Raw genomic sequence first — 23985 nt, forward strand, 5'->3', positions numbered from 1 at the left:
GTGGCAAGGCTCTGAGGGAAAGAGACAGATCCTGTGCTTCAGGTCCAAGACTCACCATGATCTGACACTGCCAACCAAAGTTGAGACAGCAAAGGAAGCCATCTGAGTTGAAGTCAAAATGGCCATCGGCTCCAACATCGGTGCTTTACCACGCAGGCTTGGAACCATGAGCTTCGGATCTAACAGTCAGACTGTAATGGGAGAAACCAGTTCTAAAAGGGGGTCAATGCCAAAATAACCCCCAGATGAATCTGAACCTCTGCATCATCCTGTCAACATTGGCTTCTGAAAGACTCCAATTTCCAAATTTGTCCAAAGCCCTAGATTCTCTGTTAGGGGGATGGACAGATATTCTTCTTGGTGGCTGCTGTAACAACCATAGCATCTACTGGAGGACCCGTACTCTAGTATGATGCTAGTCCTGAGGACTTAACTCTTATTTGATAAGTGTATGCTATTGTTGTGAGCCAATGTGTTTCTGTACTGCTTACTAAAGTACAATTTAGCAGTATAGACTGTTTTTTTCTCATTTTTGAAAGTTTACTGCATAGTACGTTGCTCTGAACGTTTGTGAGTTTTAACTCTTATTTGATAAGTGTATGCTATTGTTGTGAGCCAATTTGTTTCTGTACTGTTTACTAAAGTACAATTTCTCTCTCTACATTCTCTCCTCTTCTCCAGCTTTCTTGCCCTGCATTACCCTCTGCGACTACGCCTGGCTTGGACGCCTACACCTAAAATAAAATATAACAAGCTCTACTGCCTCATCCCCTTTATGGGAATAGAACTAAGCTTCTCCTAGAAGGAATTAAGAAAGTATGTACAATTGCTGCTAAACCTTTGTATTACTATAGATATCTAAAGCCCTGCTAGGTGTTCAGTACGCTCCCTTGCCAGGAAAGCCAGCAGCCAAAACCTTATCAACTCTGTACCTCCCATACTTGCCCCTCTTCTAGCTCACTTATTTTATACTAGTCCCTTTCCCTCCTCAACATAATCCAGTTTAGGGATCTGCCCCGGTGGAATCACAGGTGCACTTCAGCATTTGTCCACTAGATGTCAACCTCTCCCCACTATTCTTGACTTCCCACATCTTTTACTTTACTTTCTTGTACTCTATACAAGTTCTAACTTCCCTATTTTTTTCTCTCACTTTTTTAAACATCATAGGCCACTCCATCCTACTAAATCCTCTGTCCTCTGTACTTACCTTCTGCATTCAACATTCCACTGATAGGTTTTCGCTCATATCCTGCCTACCTTGGCTCTACCCGCTCCGTTTGCCCTCCGGGCTCACTCCGCTCCCCTACCCTGCCCCTAATTCCCACCTGCCCTCAGCACCTCTACATTTATACCTTCATAACCACACCCCCTACACCACCTGGCCAATTACTCTCCATAACTCTCTCAACACCCACTCCCTTACTCCGCCCAAACTAACCGTCACTCATATCACCTAGAAAATCCTACCTGGCCAATTAGTCTCCATTGCTCAGCCAACACCTACTCCCTAACCCCACCCATATCAACCATTACTCAATACTACACTCCCCACAATTATCAGAAGCATACCAACTCCTCTGTATATACAACCCTCCTGCTCCTAAAAGTTTACCAACTCTTAACAGCCATTTTCTTTTCTTTTTTTTAACAGCCATCTTTATAATGTTCCCAAAACCCATATCCTCCTCCACTCTACTACTACTTCTCCTCAATATAGCCTGCATTTACTACCTCACCCAGCCCATACATATTAACTACTCACAATCCTTCCACATAACCATACACCTTAACTCACCTCCCTTAAAATCACACACCATAATATCTCCCCATCGTTATCCTATAAAAAACCACCTACTCTTTTCTTATAAACGTATTACCCCTAATAAACATTCTACCACCATAGTAACTAACAAATCCTTCATCAACATAATAAAGCCCAACCTATACTCTAAGCAGTCCAAATACCTCTCCAACCCAATCCTATATCTAATAACCACTCTATTATCAGGAGATATTCACCCCAACCCTGGCCCCTCCACCTCTTCCACTATAGACAAGTCCATACTATTCACCTCTCTAAACTCCCAAAGCATAGTAAACAAAATCCCAAACCTCCATGCCTGGTTTATACATAATAAACCTGACATCCTATCAATCTCTGAAACTTGGTTAAAACCCCATATAAAAGACCATGAAATAACACCACCCAACTATTCAATCATCAGAAAAGATAGATCCCATAAAAAAGGGGGTGGAGTAGCTCTCCTATACTCATCCTCCTTGTCAGTCACCCCTTATAACAAACCTATCCCCATCTTCAATAATGCTGAACTACTCCTAGCACTATTTCAAGTTAATAAACACAAGCACATATGTATAGCCTCCCTCTACATCCCCCCTGGAGACAATATTACTACACTCGAGAACATCCTCTTCTGGCTCTCCACCAACATTAGCAATGAAATAATAATCTTGGGTGACACGAATATCAATTGGTCCTCCATTCAGTCTCCCACAAACTCACTTAATATCAACCTTTATAATTTCTCACAGCTAATAAACTCCATAACACGCCCCTCAAAAACCCTTTCCAATGGTAGCATTCTAGACTGGATTTTAGTCTCTCACCCTCATTATTTCTCTGATAGTGGTATACTTCCAAACCCCCTTAGTGATCACCTACCCACCTTTACATATCGATTCCCTACACCTTTACAGAGAACACATAATTATATCACTACTCGCAACCAAAAAAACTTCAACCCAATAGCTTTCACTGACTCTCTAAAAGTAATTGGAACATTCTAAAAACTCTACCTCTAGATAATGCTGTGGCCCACTTCAACTCAACCTTCTTAAACCTTCTAGACTACCATGCTCCTTTAAGGTCTAAAAGAATAAAACTCAAAACTACCCCCTGGCTAACCAAAAACACACTAACAGCCATGCGACACAGAGATAAAGTCTGGGCACTTTACCAGAAAAATAGGTCTCCCCTCATGTATAATGAATATAAAACATTTAGAAACAAAGTAAAAAAGCTTATTATCACTGATCGACAAAATGACTTCTCCATACTCCAAAATAATAATAAAACAAACCCTCAGAAATTCTGGAAAGGAATCTCTACCCTTATCAATCCGGGAAAAACAGTCAACCCCAGCCCAGACCCCAATGCTCCTGACATAGACTTGGCCACACAATTTAACTCTTTTTTCATTCATTCTATTTCTAAAGTAACCTCTTCATTCTCTAACATCACCACACCCTCCACTTCACTCCCATCCTCCTCTACTAACACTCTTCCCTCCACTCCATCCACTACTCTCACTTCCTCTACATTATCACCACCCTCCAATAACCTCTCTTCCCCTTCCTCACCTTTCTCACTAAAATCTATACCCACATCTGCCATAAAAAAACTCCTCCAGAAACTGAAGCCATGCTCTAATGCCCCAGATAACATTCCTTCATACTTTCTTAGCATAGCTGCAGAAGCCATTGCCTACCCCATTAGTATTCTAATCAACCGCTCTATCCAAGAAAGCATAGTACCCCAAATTTGGAAAAAGGCTTTTATCATACCTTTACATAAAGGTGACAATAATAACAATACTACTAACTTCCATTCCATCGCTATCCTGTCTCCCATCTCTAAACTCCTAGAAAAGTGTATCCATCTACAACTCCTACCATATCTCTTAGACAATCACCTAACTCCAACACAGCATGGTTTTAGACCCGGTCATAGCACTATGACAGCCCTCCTCTCCTTCTTAGAAACTATAAATAAAGCCCGGGACTCTGGTCATATTCTTTCTACCCTCCTACTCGACCTCTCTAAGGCCTTTGACACTATCTCTCACAAACTACTTCTAACTAAACTCTCCCAACTTAACATATCTCCTTCCTCTCTGAACTGGTTCTCTAGCTACTTCTCTAATAGATATCAAGCAGTAAAATGGAAAAAGGCCACCTCCTCATTCCTTAATACCCCAACGGGAGTTCCCCAAGATTCCATACTGGGTCCTCTCCTATTTAATATATTCATAAACGACTTCCGCAATTCTATCCCTTTCTCTAATATCATCCAATATGCAGATGATTCAACTATTATCTGTTCTGCCACATACATCCCAATACTGCAAAAGCTTACACAAGATGCATTCTCAACCACCGAACAATAGATGAAAGAAAACCACCTAGCACTTAATCCTCTAAATCCAAATTAATGGTATTTACTCCCTCTAAACTCACCTCTATCAATAAAAACACTTTTTCTATCACTAGCCAGAACAACACATCCTTGGAATTGGTGTCAGAGGCTAAATTACTTGGGGTCCAAATTGACAGCCAGCTTAAATTCAACTCCCATATTCAACTAAATATCAAAAAAACTCATCAAAAGCTAGGCATGCTCTACCGACAAAATCGTTACCTTACACCCTCCACTAAAATCACTCTCTCCACCTCATTCCTTATCCCCTCTCTTCTCTATGGAGCCCCGCTCCTAACTAACCTACAATCTTCCCTTAAAACACAACTTTCCTCTTGCTACAACAAAATCGCCAAGTTCGCTACCAGCCATAAGGCATCTACCCACCACTGTTCTCTCCACAAACTAAAATGGCTAGAACTATCCAACCAACTCATCTATTCTCAACTTACTCTTGCACACAAGCTCATTTTCAAACCCTTCCTCTGTTCATCCCTTTCCTCTGCCTTTAAAATGCACCTTCCCAAAAAGAGTACTAAGATCTAATAACCAAAAACTAATAGAATTGTACAAACCAACTCGTCCCCCAGGTAAAAATCTCCTATCCTCTGGTCTAGCACTTCTCTGGAACTCCCTACCTCCATCCATTCGCACCACTTTCAACCACTTTATATTCAAAAAATCTCTTCACTCTCATCTACTATCCCAGTGGAAATGCTCCTGCACCTCATATCTACTATCCCAGTGGGAATGCTCTTGCACCCATCCATCATATCTACTATGAATCAAGGAAGGTTCAAAAGTAGTTTAATAAAACTGAAACTAGACCGGTTTCAGCAGCAAGGCTTTCATCAGTAGTATAGTCAGCAAAAAGCACTTAGTCATCATCTTATATAATGTTCTTTAAGGCATCTATATGACATCACTTCCTGATATGTCAAAAATGCAAACAAGGCAAAAGTAATTGAAAAATACAATCAAGGCAAAAGTAATTGAAAAATACATAGTTCAGTAAACAAAAAAGTTTGCCTGAGTTGCATGCATATCTCCAGATTATAATGAAAAAATCCAAAGAGACACAGTATGCTGGTATATCAATGATAATAAACAAACTTAATAAGAAACATACAATAAAGGGTAAATGCCCAAAAATAAACCCGAAACAAAAGTCAGGTTATAAGAATTCTGGTGTTGAATACCAGCCACAGTATCCTAAAATGATCTGAAATGCAAAACCTAAGCAATGCAACCTGATAAGAAATAAGTACATATATGTAATGCAAGTGATGGTTAATTACAAATTATAATTTATCATTTAATCCAGGAGGGAAAAGCCCCCCAAGTTTAATGATCCACCTTTTTTCTTTGGTATTTAGGATATCATGCCAACCTGTTTTAAAAGATCGATTCCCTATGATATGATCAATGATGGTGAATGTAAATTTGGCAGTGGGATGTTTGATAACATGTCTATATAGTGCATTAGTTAATCTTCTGTTTCTAATGTCACCAAGGTGTTCAGAGATCCTGACACGAAACTGTCTAGACGTTTGGCCAATATAAAATGCATGACATGTACATGTGGCAAGATAAATAATCCAGTCTGAACTGCAGTTACCAAAAAACTGTATGTCGTATATTTGTCCAGTGTTCCTACTAGTGAAAGAAGTAGTTTTGAAAATATAGTTACAAAAACTGCAATGTCCACATGGATAAATGCCTGAAAGTTTATCTCCAGTAAGTGTTCTTTGAGTTGGAGTGTGATCCATGACCCTGTTTTTTTTTATAGTGTGAAAATAAATTCCCTAAAGTTTTGCCTTTCCTATAGGAAAAATAACATCATTCTCTGAGATAATCTTCCAACAATGGATGAGAATTCAATATATTCCAATGAGTATTAATAATATTTACTAAATTGGCACTATTCCTGCCATAAGTGGTAACAAATCTACATATATCTGATTCCTCATTATGAGTTTTAGTATTGTATTGGAGAAGAGAATCCCTGGATTTAGCATTACTAAATTGGACTGCTGACTCAATAGTACGAGTGGAATAACCTCTGGACAAAAATCTCTTGGTTAGATCCATTTGATGACTCTGAAGATCATCCACTGAGGAACAAATCCTTTTCATCCGCACAAACTGTGATTCGGTATGTTCCGAATAATATGTTTCGGATGGAAACTATCAGCATGTAGAAGGGTATTATATTGTGAGAATTTTCTGTGTATGGACGTTCTAAGAGTGTTATCCTCCTGTCGAATTAAATTGACATCCAAATAACTGATTGCACTCCTATTATATTCCACAGTGAATTGATACCCCAGATGTTCCCATTCAAATGTTGAATAAATTCCTGGAGGTATTCCTCACCTCCTTTCCATATAAGCCAACAGTCGTCCAGGTATCTTCTCCATATATCAATCTCAGGTAGATATATGTTATGCAAAGGGTCATATAAAATCATATCTTCCATGTAGCCCATAAAAAGATCAGCATAAATGGGTGCAAAGGATGCACCCATAGCCGTACCCTGTAGTTGCCAATAGCAGTTTTGTTGGAAATAAAAAACATTTTTAGTTAAAATGTGTTCAGCCATACACAACAATAAGGTGTTCATCCCTGGGGGGTATAAATTTGTTTTATTTAGCCAGTATTCCAAGGCATTGATAACCGCCCAATGAGGGATGCTGGTATAAAGCGAGGATACATCAAGGGTACACATAAGCCATTCAGGGTCCAATTGAGACTCGGAGACTATCTGCAAAAATTCAGTCGTGTCCTTGATTCTTGCTCTAACACATGTTAACAGTGGTTTCAATTTTTCAGTTAGAAAAACAGACAAGGGTTCAGTGAGTGACCCAATGCCAGATACAATCGGTCTGCCTGGTGGCTGATCAATGGACTTATGAATCTTAGGAAGTAGATAAAGTTGTTGTTTCGCAGGATCCTTAACTGTCAAATGAGTTTTGGTTTTATCAGAGATAATTCCAGATTCTACAGCCTTTTCCAAAAATTCATTAATTTCCAAGGCAAAACCTGGAGTAGGATCAATCTCCATCTTCATGTAATGATGATGGTTGGAAAGTTGTCTAAGACCTTCATTCACATAATACTCAGTATCCATCACCACCACCGCACCCCCTTTGTCGGCAGAAATAATAACAATATCCGTATTATTTCTGAGTTGTGTGAGTGCTATTTGTTCCTTCCTAGACATGTTATGCTTTATAGTGTCAACAGAACCCAAATTGAAGTGTATATCCTTTATAACCGCCTGCTGGAAAACAGCAACATGTTTATCCATGGGAGGGTTAAATGTAGATTTGTGAAATCTAAAATCAGATGATCTTTGAGCATTGTCAGTTTGATCTTGTTGTTGAAAAAATAATTTCAGGTTAATTTTCCTACAAAAATCCATTGTATCAGAAACCAAAATACTTTCATCAGTGAAAAAAACAGGTATAAAACCAAGACCTTTATTAAGAAGGGAATATTGATCATCAGTCAAAATGTGACTTGAAATATTTAAAACATTAGTGCATGAATGATTTACTTCACTATCGACATGAAGAGCTCTTCTAAGTTTTTGACCTCTGTGTTTCCTTCCTGCCCTGTGTTTTTTCCCCCTAAAGGGACCACAGTCCTTCGACCCCTTTTAGCATTTGGAGAATCACCAATATTAGGTGTCTCAGTGTCAGTAGTCGAAGAATCCTCACCAGAGGTAATAAAGCTAGGCCCAGTCTTTTTTAAAATAGACCTTGGTCTTTTTTTGCGTATAAATGAAGCATTCTTGGTACCATGAGCAAACCTCACACCCCTTTGTGAATCAAATTATTTGCCCCTATCATAATCTTCCTTATCCCGGGCAAATTTATGCAATTTCTTTTTCTTAAGGTTATTTTCCAAAATAGAGATTTCTTTAGATAATTTGCCAAGACAACCCTGAAAACTAGCCTCATGTTCAAACCGTTTCAGGTTGTTACATGTTTTTTCTACTTCAATAATATTACTCTGTATTGTTCTCTCATAGAAAGAGGCCAAAATATTAACTCTAATCATGGCAGCCTCCTGTTGTGCTTGTTGCCAATCTTTCAACAGAGTTTCATCCGGTGGGCCCACTAGTGGTTGGATTTTACATCTCAATCCTCTAGGGGATATATTCTGTATTTGGTAAGCTTTAAACAATTTACTGTGCCAAATGTTTGTTCTAAGCATCTTAATTTGTTTACCTAATTGAAAGAATAAGTTTTCGCAACCGTCAACTGGATCCATGATTACCAAATCCACCTTTTCTGTATGTTCAGTTCCTATGCCAAAAATTTTTAAGTCATCCTTGTCGGAGCATAAACCAGATAACAATTTACTGAGATCCATGACAATAAGTTGCAATGAACCGGAGGAAGAAGATATAAAAAATAAAAAAATGAACCCTGAAAAGATTCTTTTATTCTTAAGGGTTGAATTGGCAAATCACGAATAAGTCCAAAAAAGAAAATCACAATCAGAGTCACAAAGAAGTTGAAGCCAGAATAAATAGCAAATGTAACCCTATATATAGGGGAATAATTAACCCTAGCACCTAGGCAAAAATGCTATACAGACCAAAAAGTCAAAGGCCTGTAATGTCTAAAATGCAATGTTCTGAGTAATGCACAACCCACAGTTGTTCGGAGGTGGCTAAATCCATATGGAGTATACCAATATGTAATGAATTTAAGCCAGACACACTTATGCACCTTATTTGAATCAGATAACAATATTAAGAAATCAATAATTGTTCAATACAGTCCTCAGATGAAATTGTTATCAAAGGTATAAATGTACAGATGATTATTGTCAGCACTGTATACCCAGCAATTATTTTAAAAGAAGACCTGAGTGCAACACTGGGCAAACAAAACAAAAGCCCTCAAAATATGTGACCAATATTGACTCAAATGTGAAACAAAACATGAACCAGTAGGAACATAGGAATGAACAGATATAAGCAATAATATTGTATCAACCAAGTGTATATAACAATGGCTAGTTCATCATAATCAAATGAAATAGAATAAAATTATGCACATATTACAAACTGAGCACCCATACATGAAATGTCCTTGATTTTCTGATTTTGGGTCTAACAAGTGCTCTTGCCGTGCACCAGCCTAACTTGCTAGCTCCTATACACTACATCATATCTACTATCCCAGTGGGAATGCTCCTGCACCCATCCGTCATAATCTACACTGGCATTTTCTCTTTCCCCCTCCTTTCTGGGAACTTCCTTGTTACTGTCTCTCCTAACTCATACATTCCCCCCTTGTACTTACTAAGCTAATTATAAAAAAAATGTATTATTTTGTTTCCTATTTTCTAGCTTCCTAAGATATAATGGCTTCTCAGTTTTTCTATTGAAATGTTTCCTGTTCTAGTCTGTATCATCTGTAATGTTCCTCACCAGTATGTACTACCTGAAATGTTATGCTCAAAGCTGTATAATTTGTAAATATTGTAATCTAATCTAAAACCTATTGTAACCTTGTTTCTGGAGCTTTTCTCCCGAGGACTCCATTGAAAATGGGTATATCTTGGCCCAATGGACTATCTTGGTAAACCAACTGCAAATAAATAAATAAATAAATAAATAAATAAATAAATAAAAAGACTCCTTAACAAACAGAACCGAAGATGGCTGAGAAGAGCTTTTCTGGTAGAAAACGGAAGTGTGGTTTTGGAATCACTGGCTCCACTGAGAAATTCTATGGGGGAGATGATACTCCAGATCCAAGTGCATCTGTGTCTTCTTGTTCCTCTAAAATGAGGTGCTGAGATACATTAAAAAAGCTGACCAGGCTGTCAATCCTTCTGTAACAGCTCATATTATTTTCTGAAGAACTGAGAAACCTCAGTGTTCTCCCATTGAAAACGCTTTCAAATTCTGGAAGCTGTCTCCAAGTGAGATAAACCTCCAAAGAGAGAATCAGAAACTGAGCTCTCCTCTGAGTCTGAATTAGACAGCTGAGCAGAAAGCGCTATCTGTAACTTCATCTTCTTGTCTAGATTCAGAATCTTTAATTGTTTAAGGAACTGAAGTATCCCCCTTTCTTTTACCAGAAAAAGAAGGAACAATAGTCTGAATTAAAACCTGACCCAAATAAAGTAAGCTACTCCAGTCTAAAGAAATCTTAGGAGGAACAGATATTTATTTTTCTGTTTCTTTTTGACAGGAAAATGGGGTTAGCAGTGTTATTAATGGCAGCAGCTGCTTCCCCAGGTTTATGGACAACATTCTGACAAAACAGAGAAATCTTCCCTTTTCCCTCTTCCAGGGCTAACAAGAGGGACTCTCCATTGCCCTATGATGGAACCACACCAACTGTAGAGGACATAGCTAACCCCCGGGCCCATGGTGGCTGTAGGTACTACACCAGAGGGATCCAAGATAAAAGATGAGTGTCTGGGAAACAAGCTAGCAAACTGCTAGCTTGCTGCAGTGGCAAAGGTTGCTTACTTATTTTTTTTTCTTTCTGTGACAGGAAGAAGGACTAACAGTGGGACCTGTAGTGTGTTCCATGATTAAGCTGAAAATGGTGCCTCTTTTCTGGGTAAAACAAGCAACAAGATCTAATAAAAATTTAAAGTATTTAAAAAGTCACTTTTTCACACATATACACAGTATAAAGCACTAAAACAAATACTTTGTCAGCCCCCCCCCCCCGAAAGTAAAATAAAAACAATTTCTTCACAGAAAAAAAATGTTTTTAAATTACTTTAAATAACTTTAAACTGAAAGGAAAAAAGTGCACTCTCATATAAAAAGCACAATTAAGTCTTGTGGCAGTTCATTAAAACATAAACTCCGAGCTTAAAAATAACTTTCCTAAAGAGGAAAGTACAATAAAACCTTTTTTTTAATGTGAAAGTTTTTTTCCGAAAAGGAATTTACCTGCCCAGCAACGGAAAAGCACAAGCTGACCATCAATCCTCAAAAGCTCATAGGAGAGCACTTACTTCAACATCAGGAAAGCTCTTAATTTAGCACCCAAACCTGCCTTTTTAGGCAGTTCAGCTTGAGCTAACTGGAAATTTGCACGTGTGGAAGGTGCCCTGAACTTTGGAAGCTGTCCGGATGTTATATCCTTGGCAGTATATATCCCATATCGTTAGGACTACAGCAGCAGTGATCAGTATGATGAACATCCCTGTCTGAGGCATAATCTCTGAAACTTCACCAAATTAGGTAGTCTTAGAAAGGGGTTGAGAGGATCCTTCTCATTCCTCCTAGTCAATATCTGATGGTGGAGACTCAGGAGTGCAAGTGCATCCTCTTGCAGCCAAACTGATACACAAGTATTTTAAAAATATTTTATTCACGGATACCTGTTCTTTAACTACATTATGCATTTAATTTAAATACTAAGAGTAAATATTTGCAATAAATCTAGTGTACTTACTCTACTTCTGATAAGAAAGAACACCTCTCCAGAATTTCCACAAGTGTTTGCACTTCATGTAAATTTAACCTGCAGTCATTAATCCTGTAGTTAAAAAAAAAAATGTTTTCCATTAAATCTTTACAGTGACCCACTGAACAGCATTATTAACACACACACACACACACACACACACACACACACACACACACACACACACACACATACTGACTTGATATATGAATCTGACTGCAGTAATCAATTACGTGTTTGCCCATATACATTCTTGACATTCATGTTCTATACTACATATTTATAAAATAATCTCAAAGTTTATATTCCTTAAATACTGGCTATGCAATTCATTAAGTTAACATATTTCATTTTATTACAAAAAGGATCAAATGAGAAAGGGTTAAATATATATTATAAAATACCTAAGAAATATTTAATGTGCTGTGACCCCTAGTGAAAGCATAGAGGCTTAGTTAATGTATGCAGGGTATAGCAGAGGAGGATTACAAAATATCTACACACTTTCTTTCGCTACATATTTTAAGAACTGGGACACCAATAGAAACAGGAAGGGGTGTTTTTGTCTAGTCTTCTTTAAAGAGTTCAGTCACCTCAGAACTCCAGTCACTACTCCTGCCCTCCCATGTCCAAGTGCAGATTAGATCATATATCAGATATTGTCAGCTAATTAGTGCTATCATCTACTGTATTACAATAACTCAAACAGGCACCTGTGCTCCAGTTAAATGTATGATCTTCCCTTCACCTGCTGTTAGCCAGCATTTCATCAAGCTAACCCCAGTGTGCCTAGCAGGGCAGGAGCCTCCTGATGGCATGCTGGGAAAGCTAGATAGTTGTAAGTAGAAAAGGTGTGGAATGAATGTGGTGTGAAGCTTAGCTCTAAAGGACAGAAAGCTTGCTTACAATGAAAAAAATGAATGCAGCAAAGGCAGACAAAAAAAAGGAAACTAATGTCATTAAAAAGCAACTTATAATGCTGGATAAATATATAGCAATAAATAGATAAATAAAACCATTTGGGATCAGTAGCAGTATTTTCTACTGCTAACTGTGTTGCTTATTTTATTTATGTATGTATGTATGTATGTATTTCTCTGCCTTTTTTGTATTTTATTATCTTTGTTAAGTAAGTGCACCATAAGAAGGACCTTTTCAGAAATGGTATGATTCATGCATGGTTTGATACATAACCACTGACTCAAATTACACAAGATAGATGGCAGATAGTATTATTTATGTTGAACAATAAATAAAAAATATCAAAGTATATTCATATATCACGTAACATCAAACACTCTAATGTAAGAATGTATGTCAAAATGTTGGTCTTAAAAAGGCAGAATCGCAAAAAAAAAAAAAACAAATAAAGAAATAAATAAAATCATCTCTTATGCAATAAGGCAAGCTCCCCTGCAGCCCCAAAACACCCTGCAAGAACAATTGTGTAATCAAAAATAACTTGGCAACAGAAGCTTGAATGATCACTGCTGCAGTAGCCTCAGCTATAAGGGTTACATCCTGCTAAAGATTTAACAGCTGTCCAGTTTCAAAAGCTTTCAGGGCACCTTCCCCACATCTAAACCATTAATCAGCTACAACTGAGCTGACAGTCAAATTTGGGTTCCAAGCCGTTCAGATCTTTCATACCAACAGAGAGATGGGGGGACTAAAGCTCTCAGTGGACAGTGTTAGGAATACAATACTAAATATCAACACCAAGGCATACAAGTATACAAAAATAAGAGAGAAGGAGGGGCTGAAGAAGCAGTGGATAATGTTATTAATACAATACTAAATATCAACACCCAAGCATAAAAGTATTCAAAAATAAGAGGGAAGGAGGGACTGAGGAAGCAGCTAGGTTTGCTTACAAAAGCTGTACTATATTCTTCAGAAGGATCACCATTGCAATAGCCTAAGTTTTATGGGTAGTCTACTATAAGTTAACAAGACTGGGACAAGGAGGTGTGATGGCCTAGGAGCCCTCAGAAAATGGACCTAGAAAAGCCTGTCCTAAACCAGGAAAGGAATGTAGTTTAGGAATGTAGTTTATAGTGCTTTGTAAAAATATCTACAAAAGATCAGGTTGTTGCTTCTAGAATACATGAAGAAGCTAACCCTTTCCAAAAGTCACAGTTGAAACCGATGCCCTGGTGGAAAGGGCCTTGACCCTGACTTGAATAGCTTCATTGTGGTGAGCATAAAAAAGGTAACAGCAAGAGACAACCATTTGGAAATTATCATTTCCTTCTGACACAGGTTGTCCTTTTTTTCTTACCGTCCCTAGAAATGAACAGATGATCAAAAGTTCTGAAAGATTTTGCTCTGTCAAGATATTACCTAAGTTGCCTGTGAACATCCAAGGTATGGAGTACCATTTCTCTCTCATTTTTAGGCTCTGGAAAGAAATTGGGAAGATAGATAGCCTGGCTTAAATTTAACATAATTGCTGCTTTAGGCATAAATGAAGGATTAGTTTTTAAGGAAACCCAGTCTTTGTGGAAAATGGGATAAGGCTGACACACCATGAGAGGCTGCAACTCAGATACTCTTCTTGCAGCAAGAACTTCAAGCCAGTCTGATAAGCTAGTACAAGTTGGGAGGGTGGCCTAATGGTTAAGGTGTTTGTCTTACAAACACAACATACAGGGTTTGAATCTCACAGGGGATAATTGGCTAGGCTTAAAATGTCTCGCAAGGGCAGTTAGCCTAGTACTAATCTATGAACCTATGAAGTGGAACAGTTAGTGTTTCTGATGCAAAATTAAGATCCCAAGGAGGAACCACCTGTTTTCTAGGAGGCTTCTTAAGCAGCATCCCTTTCAAAAACATTCAAGGGAAGACGTTGAAATAGCGAACAAATGAACTTGACTCTGGATTAAGCTTGTGGTAATAGTCCCTGCCCATTCCAAAAGAAGGGAGAACCACTGTTTCTTGGGCCAGAAGGAAGTCATCACAATGATCTTTTGGAAGTCCTGAATTTTCAGAATGATGCTGGATGTCAGTGGAAAGGGTGGAAAAGCATGCAGGAATATTCCTGTCCAAGGAAAAGAAAAGGCATTCATCTTCCAGGCTTTCTTGTATGAAGAGATGGAGTAGAATTGTGAAAACTGAATGTTGTGAGTACAGGAAAATAGATCTGTTTGAGGTGTTCCCCTGAGCTGTTTTAAATCTTGGAAGCCCCCTAATTCATTTTTCATTTGATATGGTCTGTACTGGTCCTGCTCAGCCCGTCTGCCACACAGTTTTGCTCTGATACTATGTAAGATGCCTGAGAATGTGCTGAAAAGCTATATCCCAGGCTACTGCTGCTAGTCTGTACAAAGACCCTGCACTTCTATTCCCATACAGACTGCTCCCCAAACAAAGACTGAGGTTTCTGCTGAGACTGACTGTGTTGGAGCAAGCAAAATGAAGGGGAGAACTGGATTTGATATCTTCACCACAAAATCTCCCTTTTCACAAACCCCAAAACTTGAATCTGAAATGTCAGGAGATGTTGATGTTGGCAAAATGAAGATTTCAGGTTCCACTGGATTTTTCTCGTGTAGAGTATTGCAAGAGGTATAATGACTATCACATATGCCATGTGACCCAAAATCCTGAGGAATTCCCTTGCTGAGATAGTAGTCTGTGTGGAAAAATGCAGGAATAGATCTAAATACAGAGCTATTTTTTGCTGTGGAAGAAAGACTGTTTGAACTGAGATGTCCAAGAGACAACCTAGGAAAACAATCCTGTGATAGGGAGTCAGACAAGACTTCTATAAGTTTTTATTGAATCCCAGCCTATGTAAGAGATCCCTTACCCAAGTAAAAGATTCATGATACTTTGAAAAAGACTGCAAAAATAAGCAAGTTGTCTAAATAAGGAAAACTGTGAATACCTTGCAGTCTGTAATAGTCTATCACAGGAGCTAGATACTTTGTGAATACCCTTGGAGCAGTAGATTAACCAAAGGGTAATTCAGGGAACTGATAATGTGATTCAGATACAGAAAACCTTATGAAATATCTGAAATCAGATCTACAGAAATGTTTTGATATGCATTCTTTAACTCTAAGGTCAGTATAAAGCTCAAAAGGAAATAAAGTATAAAAATTTGTGAAGAGACAGCACTTTGAACATGGATACTATCACAAACCGATTCAGAAAGGAATGATCCAAAACTAGATTCCAAGAAACTTCTTTCTTTGGCACCAGGAATATCCTGGAATAAAACCCTTCCCTTACTTGAGGATGAGGAGTGACAACGTCTAGCACCCCATGAGCAAGGATATGCTCAATGGCAGGTGGGAAAGGAAGAATGGCGGTAAGGAGGAATCACCCAAAAAGGAGGGAGACACTCTCACTGCCATCTGTACCCTTGAAGGGTTACTCTCAGAGCCCACCTCTCTGAAACTATCTGTTGCCAAAGCATAAAATAGAGGTTCAGACTTTCTGGAAAGATTAAGGGTCTGCCAGGGTAGAAAGGAGTTGGAAGTCCTTCATATAGTCATTCAGGTTTAGACCGTCCCTTGTTCTAAGGGTTTCCGTTTCTTTGTGGAACCTTCCTGCCATTGGTTTATAAACGTTTAGTTAGCAGCAGCTTGCTAAGGCGGTTTATTTGCTTTTCAAATAAAGCTGTCCAGGGACCACTGGAGAAGAAGGGCTGGGAATCTAAGGAATGCCTTGAATCGTCTTTCCTCACTCATCAAACATTTTAATGGTCCCAGCAGCAGAAGATCCAAAAAGTAGTTCTCTATCCAAGGGACAAATGAAAATGTAATTTCTGACATCTTCTTGAAGGTTTTGAGAATGCAGCCAGGCAAACTTCCTCATAACATTTCCCTCAGCAGCAGCTGTGAAAGCAGCAGAATCATATGCAAATTTCAAACAATGGGTAGATACCCGAGACACAGAAGAAAAGTACAGTTTTGTACCTACCATAAATGTAGATGTTCGAAGATCCACATTGCTGCAGTCCTGACACTTGGGGTAGTCCGCTGTCCCAGTCGGCCCGAATACCAAAGTATAAGGCTGACGTCGGTCAAGGCGCATTAGTCTGACGTCAGGACGTCAGGGTACAAATGCGCATGACCGACGTCATTTCCTCAGTCTTTTCTTGCCCCAGATGTCAGAAGACCCTAAAAAGATAAGGCCAAACAAAAAACAACAACACACCAAACACCCTTGTACCAAATATATGTACAATATATACAAAGTCAGAAAGGTACAATCCCACCCACACAACCACCCCTAAACACAGAGGGGAAGGAGGGAGGTTGGACTGCAGCAATGTGGATCTTCGAACATCTACATTTATGGTAGGTACAAAACTGTACTATGTTCTTCATCTCACATTGCTGCAGTCCTGACACTTGGGTAGAATCCCAAAGCAGAGGTAAGGGAGGATGGCAAATCACAAAGAAGCAGGAGCTGACAACATGCCCTGTAAAATAGCAGTGGCAAAACCAGCCCTAGATTTAGAGTAGAGAGGAAGGTGGTAATGCTTAGAGAAGGTATGCACTGAACTCCAAGTAGCTGCCTCCAAAATATCCTTAGTTGCCACCCCTTAGAAATGCTGTTGAAGTGGCAGTAGCCCTAGTGGAATGAGGCCTAATCCCAGCTGGAATCTCCTTGCCATGATGGGAGTAACAGAAAGTAATGCAAAACCCAATCCACTTAGAAATAGTTTGTTTTGACACAGGCTTACCCTGAGAACTCAGCAAAAGAAACAAACAACTGCTGAGACTGCCTAAAATCCTTAGTCCTGCTTAAATAATAACGTAATTGCCTGTGTACATCTAAAGTGTGCAAAATCTTTTCCCCTTTATTTTGGGGATTTGCATAAAAGGTAGGCAAATGAATAGTTTGGTTTAAAGCCACACTAGAAACCACTTTAGGCATAAAGGAAGGATTAGTACGTAAAGATACCCTATCCTTATGAAAAATCAGGAAAGGCTCAACCGCCATAAGGGCCTGCAATTCAGACACCCTTCTTGCAGAGGTAATGGCTAACAAAAAAGCAGTCTTCCATGACAAATATTTCAATTCAGCAGTAGCTGCAGGCTCAAAAGGTTTTAGAGTGAGTTTCTCCAACACAAAATTGAGGTCCCAAGCAGGAGTAGGAGCTCTACGTGGGGGTCTTATATTCTTTGCCCCTCTAAGAAATTGCTTGAACAAAGGATGAGAAAACAATGGTGGGTCACAATCATAGTGAGCTGAAATTGCTGCAGCATGAATCTTAATGGAAGAGAAAGACAAACCTTTGTCCAATAACTCAGTAAGATATTGAAGAGCCACACTCAAATTTGGCTCAGAAACATCCAAATCCTTCGCTGCACACCAAAATAAAAATCTCTTCCATTTTCCTGCGTACACTTTCCTTGTACTAGGTCTTCTGGCTTCCATAATCACATTCAAAACTTGTTGAGGAAGCTGAGACCTGCTATGGTTCAAAACAGAATATGCCAGGCTGTTAGATGAAGAGAGTGAAGCTTGACATTGAGTAGATGCCCGTCCTTCTGAGACAATAGGTGTGGAATCAAAGGCAAGGGCCATGGAGGCTTCCTTACCAGACTCCTCAGCAAAGGGTACCAGTGCTGCCGAGGCCAATCTGGAGCTATTAAAATCATCCTTGGCTTGTCTTGCCTGACCTTTAGGAGTACCTTTGGGAGGAGAGGCAGAGGTGGAAAGGCATACACATGAAGATTTTTCCAACTGAAAGAAAGAGCATCCACTTTCCAGGCTGTGGGATGAAACATTTTCGTGCAAAACTTTGGCAGCTGGTGGTTTAGTGGAGAAGCGAACAGATCTATGTCTGGAGTTCCCCATGACACTGTCAATGTCTGAAATACATGAAGATCCAGTTTCCACTCGTGGGGATCCATGATTTGCCTGCTTAACACATCTGCTAAGGAGTTCTGTGCTCCTGGCAGAAACCTTGCTTGAAGATTCAGTTGCAAGCTTAACGCAGTCTCCCACAAAATCATTGCTTGCCTGCATAGAGGATAAGAATGTGTTCCCCCTTGTTTGTTGATGTACCACATGACAGTTGTGTTGTCTGTTAGAATCAACACCTGCCCTGGAAGAAGTAAATCCTTGAAAACCAGTAATGCAAACTGGACTGCTAACATCTCCTTCATGTTGATATGTAGATGCTGCAGTCTGGCAGGCCACTTGTCTTGTATCCACTTTCCATTCAGATGAGCTCCCCAAGCTGTGTCTGAGGCATCTGTCGTTAGAATCTGACTCGCCTCTGGCCGGGTCACAGAGAGTCCCTTGTTTAGGTGACATTCCTGAGCCCACCACAAAAATTCCTTTTGAATGCAAGGTATTATTCGAATGACAGTGTCCAAATCCTGGCAGTGCTGTGTCCATACATTTTTGAGATACCATTGTAGCTTCCTCATATGCAGTTTGGCATTGGGAAGTACCAGAATACAAGATGCCATGAACCCTAAGGCTTGAAGGACTGTCCTTGCAGTCAGCCCGGACTGATGAGATAGTTGATGGAAGTAAATAGAAAGATTCTTTTGTTTGTCCGGGGTTAAAAAGGCCATCTGTTGCTGTATTCAGTCTCACACCCAGAAAGCACATGTCTTGAGAGGGTACTAGACTGGACTTTATTTCGCTCACAGAATACCCTAGGCATCTTAGCACTGCTATCACATATTCCAAATGCTGAAGAAGCACGTCCCTTCCTTGAGCCAGAATCAGGCAATCGTCCAAATAAGGATAGATTTGTATTCCTTTTAGCCTGAAGAAAGCTATCACTGGAGCCAGAACCTTTGTGAATACTCTGGCAGTAGATAAGCCAAAGGGCAATGCAGAGAACTGATAATGAGAATTCCCAGCTCGAAAACGCAGATACTTCCTGCAAATCAGTCTGATAGGAACATGAAGGTAAGCTTCCTTGAGATCCAAAGTTACCATCCAGTGATCTTTGCCCAGCAGAGGTAAAAGCTGTTGTAACGTCAACATTTTGAACTTGGGAATGTCCAGATAAGTGTTGAGGATAGACAGATCCAAAATTGGTCTCCACATGTTCCCCTTTTTCGTACTAGGAACAGGCGAGAATAAAATCCTAGGCCCCTTTCTGGCACAGGAACCGCCTGAATGGCCCCTATTTGGAGCAACAGAGAAATTTGCTTGTGAGCCTCTTTCCTTTGTTGAGGAGGAATGTCTGGCATGCCTTTGAAAGGAGGCAAGGTATGGAAATAAAACCTGTAACCGTGGTGAATGATATCCAATACCCATCTGTCTTGGGTAATTAAACTCCAGTTTTCTTTGAAAAGTGCCAACCTTCCTCCCAAAGGTGCTGCCAGACGAGAAGATTCTGGCAGCGGAAAAGGCAGGTCATTGGGTCTGTTTACGAAAGGACTGACCCCTGCCCTCACCAGAAGACTGAGCAGGTGAACTCCCTATTCTAGGCCTAAAAGAACCTTGAGCTCTGCCCCTACCACGTCTAGACCTACCCCTAGACTGGGAATCATAAGCAGGATATGTCCACCCCTTGGTAGGCCAATTTCTACTAAACTTCGGAGGCTGAACCTGCAAAAAATCTTTAACAGTCTGCATAGACTTAGCCTTGTCTTCCATTTTCTTTAGAACTGCATCCACAGGCGAACCAAACAACACATCAGATTGTAAAGGAGCATCTAAAATCCTTGTCTTCACATGCTCAGCTAAATTCTGATCCCTCAACCAGGCGTGCCTGCGAAGAACCGAACCAGTGGCAGCCACCCTCGAAGAGGCCTGCACAGCATCAAAACCACATTGCAAAGAATGCTTACCCACCTGTTCAGAAACATGAACTAAATCATGCAACTCTTTACACTCAGTACCTTCCGCCAAAGCATCTACCTTAGACTTTAATTGTGAAAGGAGATAATTTTGGTATTTCAACATGTGAAACTGGCAATTCAAAGCTCTCATGGCCAAAGTGGAAGAAGTATACACTTTCTTTCCCCATCTATCCAAAGCCCTTGCCTCTTTATCTGGAGGAACAGGATTTTTAACAACAGAAGCCTTAACACCTTTAGGCCCCTGTGAAACAGTTTCTGGATCTGCCCTAGGACTCTTAAAAAGATACTTATGAGCTTCAGGCACCCTATAATATCTATCCGGTTTAACTGGAGCAGGAGGCAAAGAATCAGGGTTCAGAGAAGCCTCTGCAAAAACATCCTCCACCACATCTAGAACAGGAGGTATAGCTAAAGGCCTATGCTGGGGTAGAAACAAAATTCCCTAAGCCTTTTCCTGGAATCAGAGAAATCCTGACCTTCCCATTTAAAATGCTCCCTCATGGAATGAAGAGTCTCTGAAAACGAAAAATCCTCAGGAGGAGAAGCAGAAGGAGTAGAATCATCTACATCAGAATCAGAGTAAGGGGAATACTCCTGCAAGTCTTCAGCCGAAGACTCAGAAGCATCCGAACACTGCTCAAAACTCCCAAGCTCAGGTTCCACCCTAGGCCTCTTATCAGGAGGGGGCATAGAACCTCTAATCATTGTAATCAAATCTTCTGCCATCTTAAGCTTATGCTTCTTAGGTACAGACACTGAAGAACTAGGGGTAACACCTGAAACAAAACTTGGCCTGCCCCTGGGAGAAGCCTTGGAAACAGCAGGGGAGGGCCTAACCACCTTAGGAAGGGAGGGAAGAACAGCTACCTGAGAAGCCCCTTCCGCTTGGCCTACCTCCTGAGAGGTCACATCTTGCAGTAATAAAGTCTCTCCCTGGGATTCCAAAGAAATTTCTGGCTGAACCTCTGGCTCCACCGCGCCCTCTAAAGAACCGACGTCCGGTACGGACGGTTCTTCCAGCCTAGGCTTTGCTGTTTTGTCCTTGCGCTTTTTGATCGAAGCGCCGGAGCATCCGACGGCATTTTATAATTACACCGCTTCCCAAAAACTAACCTGGCACAATCTAATCTTCTCTTTATAGTGCGTTTGTTAAATCTAGCACAAGAGCGACAGCCAACAACGTCGTGCTCAGGCCCTAAGCAAGGTATACACAAGATATGGTAATCCCTATGAGGTATCTGTTTCCCACAAGAAATACAGTTATTCACTTTTTCTGACATCCGTAAAATACTGAGGCAAGAAAAAAACAAAATATTCCCCAACGGGGTACTTAGCCAACTTGGATTCGGTCTGAAACTCCGACTTCGGAAAATCTCAGAACGCCAACCTGCACTTGCAAAACTGCTTCTGCATCGGACCATGCGGCAAAAAAGACTGAGGAAATTACGTCGGTCATGCGCATTTGTACCCTGACGTCCTGACGTCAGACTAATGCGCCTTGACCGACGTCAGCCTTATACTTTGGTATTCGGGCCGACTGGGAAAACGGACTACCCCAAGTGTCAGGACTGCAGCAATGTGAGATGAAGAACATCCATGTTACACAAACCAGGATTTCTCCTCACAAAAGGAAAATGCCAAAATATTCCTCATATTCTCACAAAAGGCAAGCATGACCTTCAACATATGAGTCTGACAAATGAGAATTCTAAAAACAAGTATTGCAGTACAGTACCATTTTTTTCCCAAATCTATCAAAAGTCGTCCCATACTTGTTGGAAGGATAGGGATTTTATTAACCAAATGATTTGCAGCAACTAGATTCTCTAAAGCAATAGCTGCTGGGTCTGAAAGGGGATGAATGTACAAAATTTAAAAGACTGAGGCACTTTATATAGTCTATCTGCTTTGGGGGTGAGTGGCTGCATGCATGATATGAGGGAAATGGTAGACTGTGACCAAAGCACATGTAAAAGGAGAAATAAGAATAGGTTATGGAAATTCTAGTTGTAACAAATCATAATAGTTCCAAAGGTACCAGGAATCATCACTCTTACCACTAAAACAATGGATTTATTCTAGAAAATAATTCAGCGAACAAGAATCCTTCAAAGTAGTAGCCTAATCTACATTCTCTTCAGATCACCTCAGAATCTGAATCAGAAATCTGTGGGAACAATACAAAATCTGTGCCTTCAGAATCATTTTGAGGTTCAAACTCGTCCCTTCAGAACATAAATAATCCATTTTTTACTAGAAACTGTCATACAGGAAGGGTTCAAGAGCCTGCACTAAACCCTAAGCTAAGCCCAAAATGTACTTTTGTCCAGGATAATAGACAGGAGGAGACATATGTTTAAGTTTTTGTTTCTTTTTGAAAGGAATTTCTGTAGAAACAGACCCACCTTTAACAGCCAAATCCTCCGCTGAGATGAACACAGCTTTTTGGCTAGGCAGAGTGGAGTTATCTTCTCCTTCTCTAAGGACTCTCAAAAGTGCCTCACCCATGCACACAGAGGGCACTGTAACAGCCGTAGAGGACATGTCTAACGCTCAGTCTGTGGTGGCTGTAGGGACTACACCAGCATAACTGAGGGGAAAAGATGAGTAGTCTGAGGAACCAGTTTTGTCCACAGCAGAGTTATCCATCTGTGGATGAGGCACCTTACCTATCTGCCATGGTGGTAAAGGCTACTTCACAAGTTTCTGCTTTTTTAGCTGGAAGAAGGAAGAATGGTTGTTTCATAGTTAACCTAAAAAAGATGCTGGTTCCCAGGGAAGCCTGGCAGTAATAGTTAGTTCAACAGGTAAGTTGTAAGAAAGTAACTTTTTTTCCCTATTTAAACAAAGTAAAAGGCACTTTACACCCTTACCTCAGAACCAAAGAGCAAAATAACATGTTTACCAAAGAAAAAATAGTTTAAAGGTAGTTTTAACAACTTCATACCATAAAAGTAAAACAACAATGCTGCCATTTAAAAGGGTTCAACAGTCATGTGACTCTCGCTGAAAACACTTTTTTCTAGCTTAAATATTAAGTTTTATAGACAAAGTAATTTTTGTCGTATAACGTAAAGTGGGAGGTTTCTTCCCCAAAAGGAACTTATCTGCCTGACAATGGAGCATACTTAATCGACTGTTGAACCTTGAAAGCCCTCAGTCAGAGGAGCACGCTCTTTGGCTGCTGAGTAGATCTGAAGGGCTTGGTACCCAAACATGACTTTTAGGCAGCTCATCTCAAACTGACTAAGGGTTTGAATGCGTAGAAGGTGACCTGTCCAACTGTTATATCCTAAGCAGGATATAACCCATACAGCTTAGCCTGCTGCAACAGTGATCCATATGAAGAACGTCTTAGACATACCAATTTTGGGATCACACAACAGTGGCACATAGACACACTCCATGCTATATGATGACCTTCCACAAGGAGATACCAGCATTGTTCAGCATTGTAAGATTTGGATCTCATAAGACGATAAAGCAGAGACATTTTGACACGTTGGCTCAGATCCAG

The 23985-nt window shown here is 40.1% G+C and overlaps 1 protein-coding gene across 1 annotated transcript in view; it reads right to left on the bottom strand.

Moving 5' to 3' along the window:
• LOC122808584 (protein NLRC5-like) overlaps positions 1 to 23985 on the bottom strand; it is an 849388-nt gene that overhangs the window by 236615 nt on the left and 588788 nt on the right. Inside the window, exon 12 of the mRNA XM_044079540.1 lies at positions 11665 to 11748. Coding sequence (XP_043935475.1) covers positions 11665 to 11748 — 84 coding nt within the window. The remainder of the gene's footprint in view (positions 1 to 11664; positions 11749 to 23985) is intronic.

The sequence above is a fragment of the Protopterus annectens genome, chromosome 8.part0, assembly GCF_019279795.1.
Source record: "Protopterus annectens isolate FY-2018-M chromosome 8.part0, PAN1.0, whole genome shotgun sequence".
NCBI lineage: Eukaryota > Metazoa > Chordata > Ceratodontiformes > Protopteridae > Protopterus > Protopterus annectens.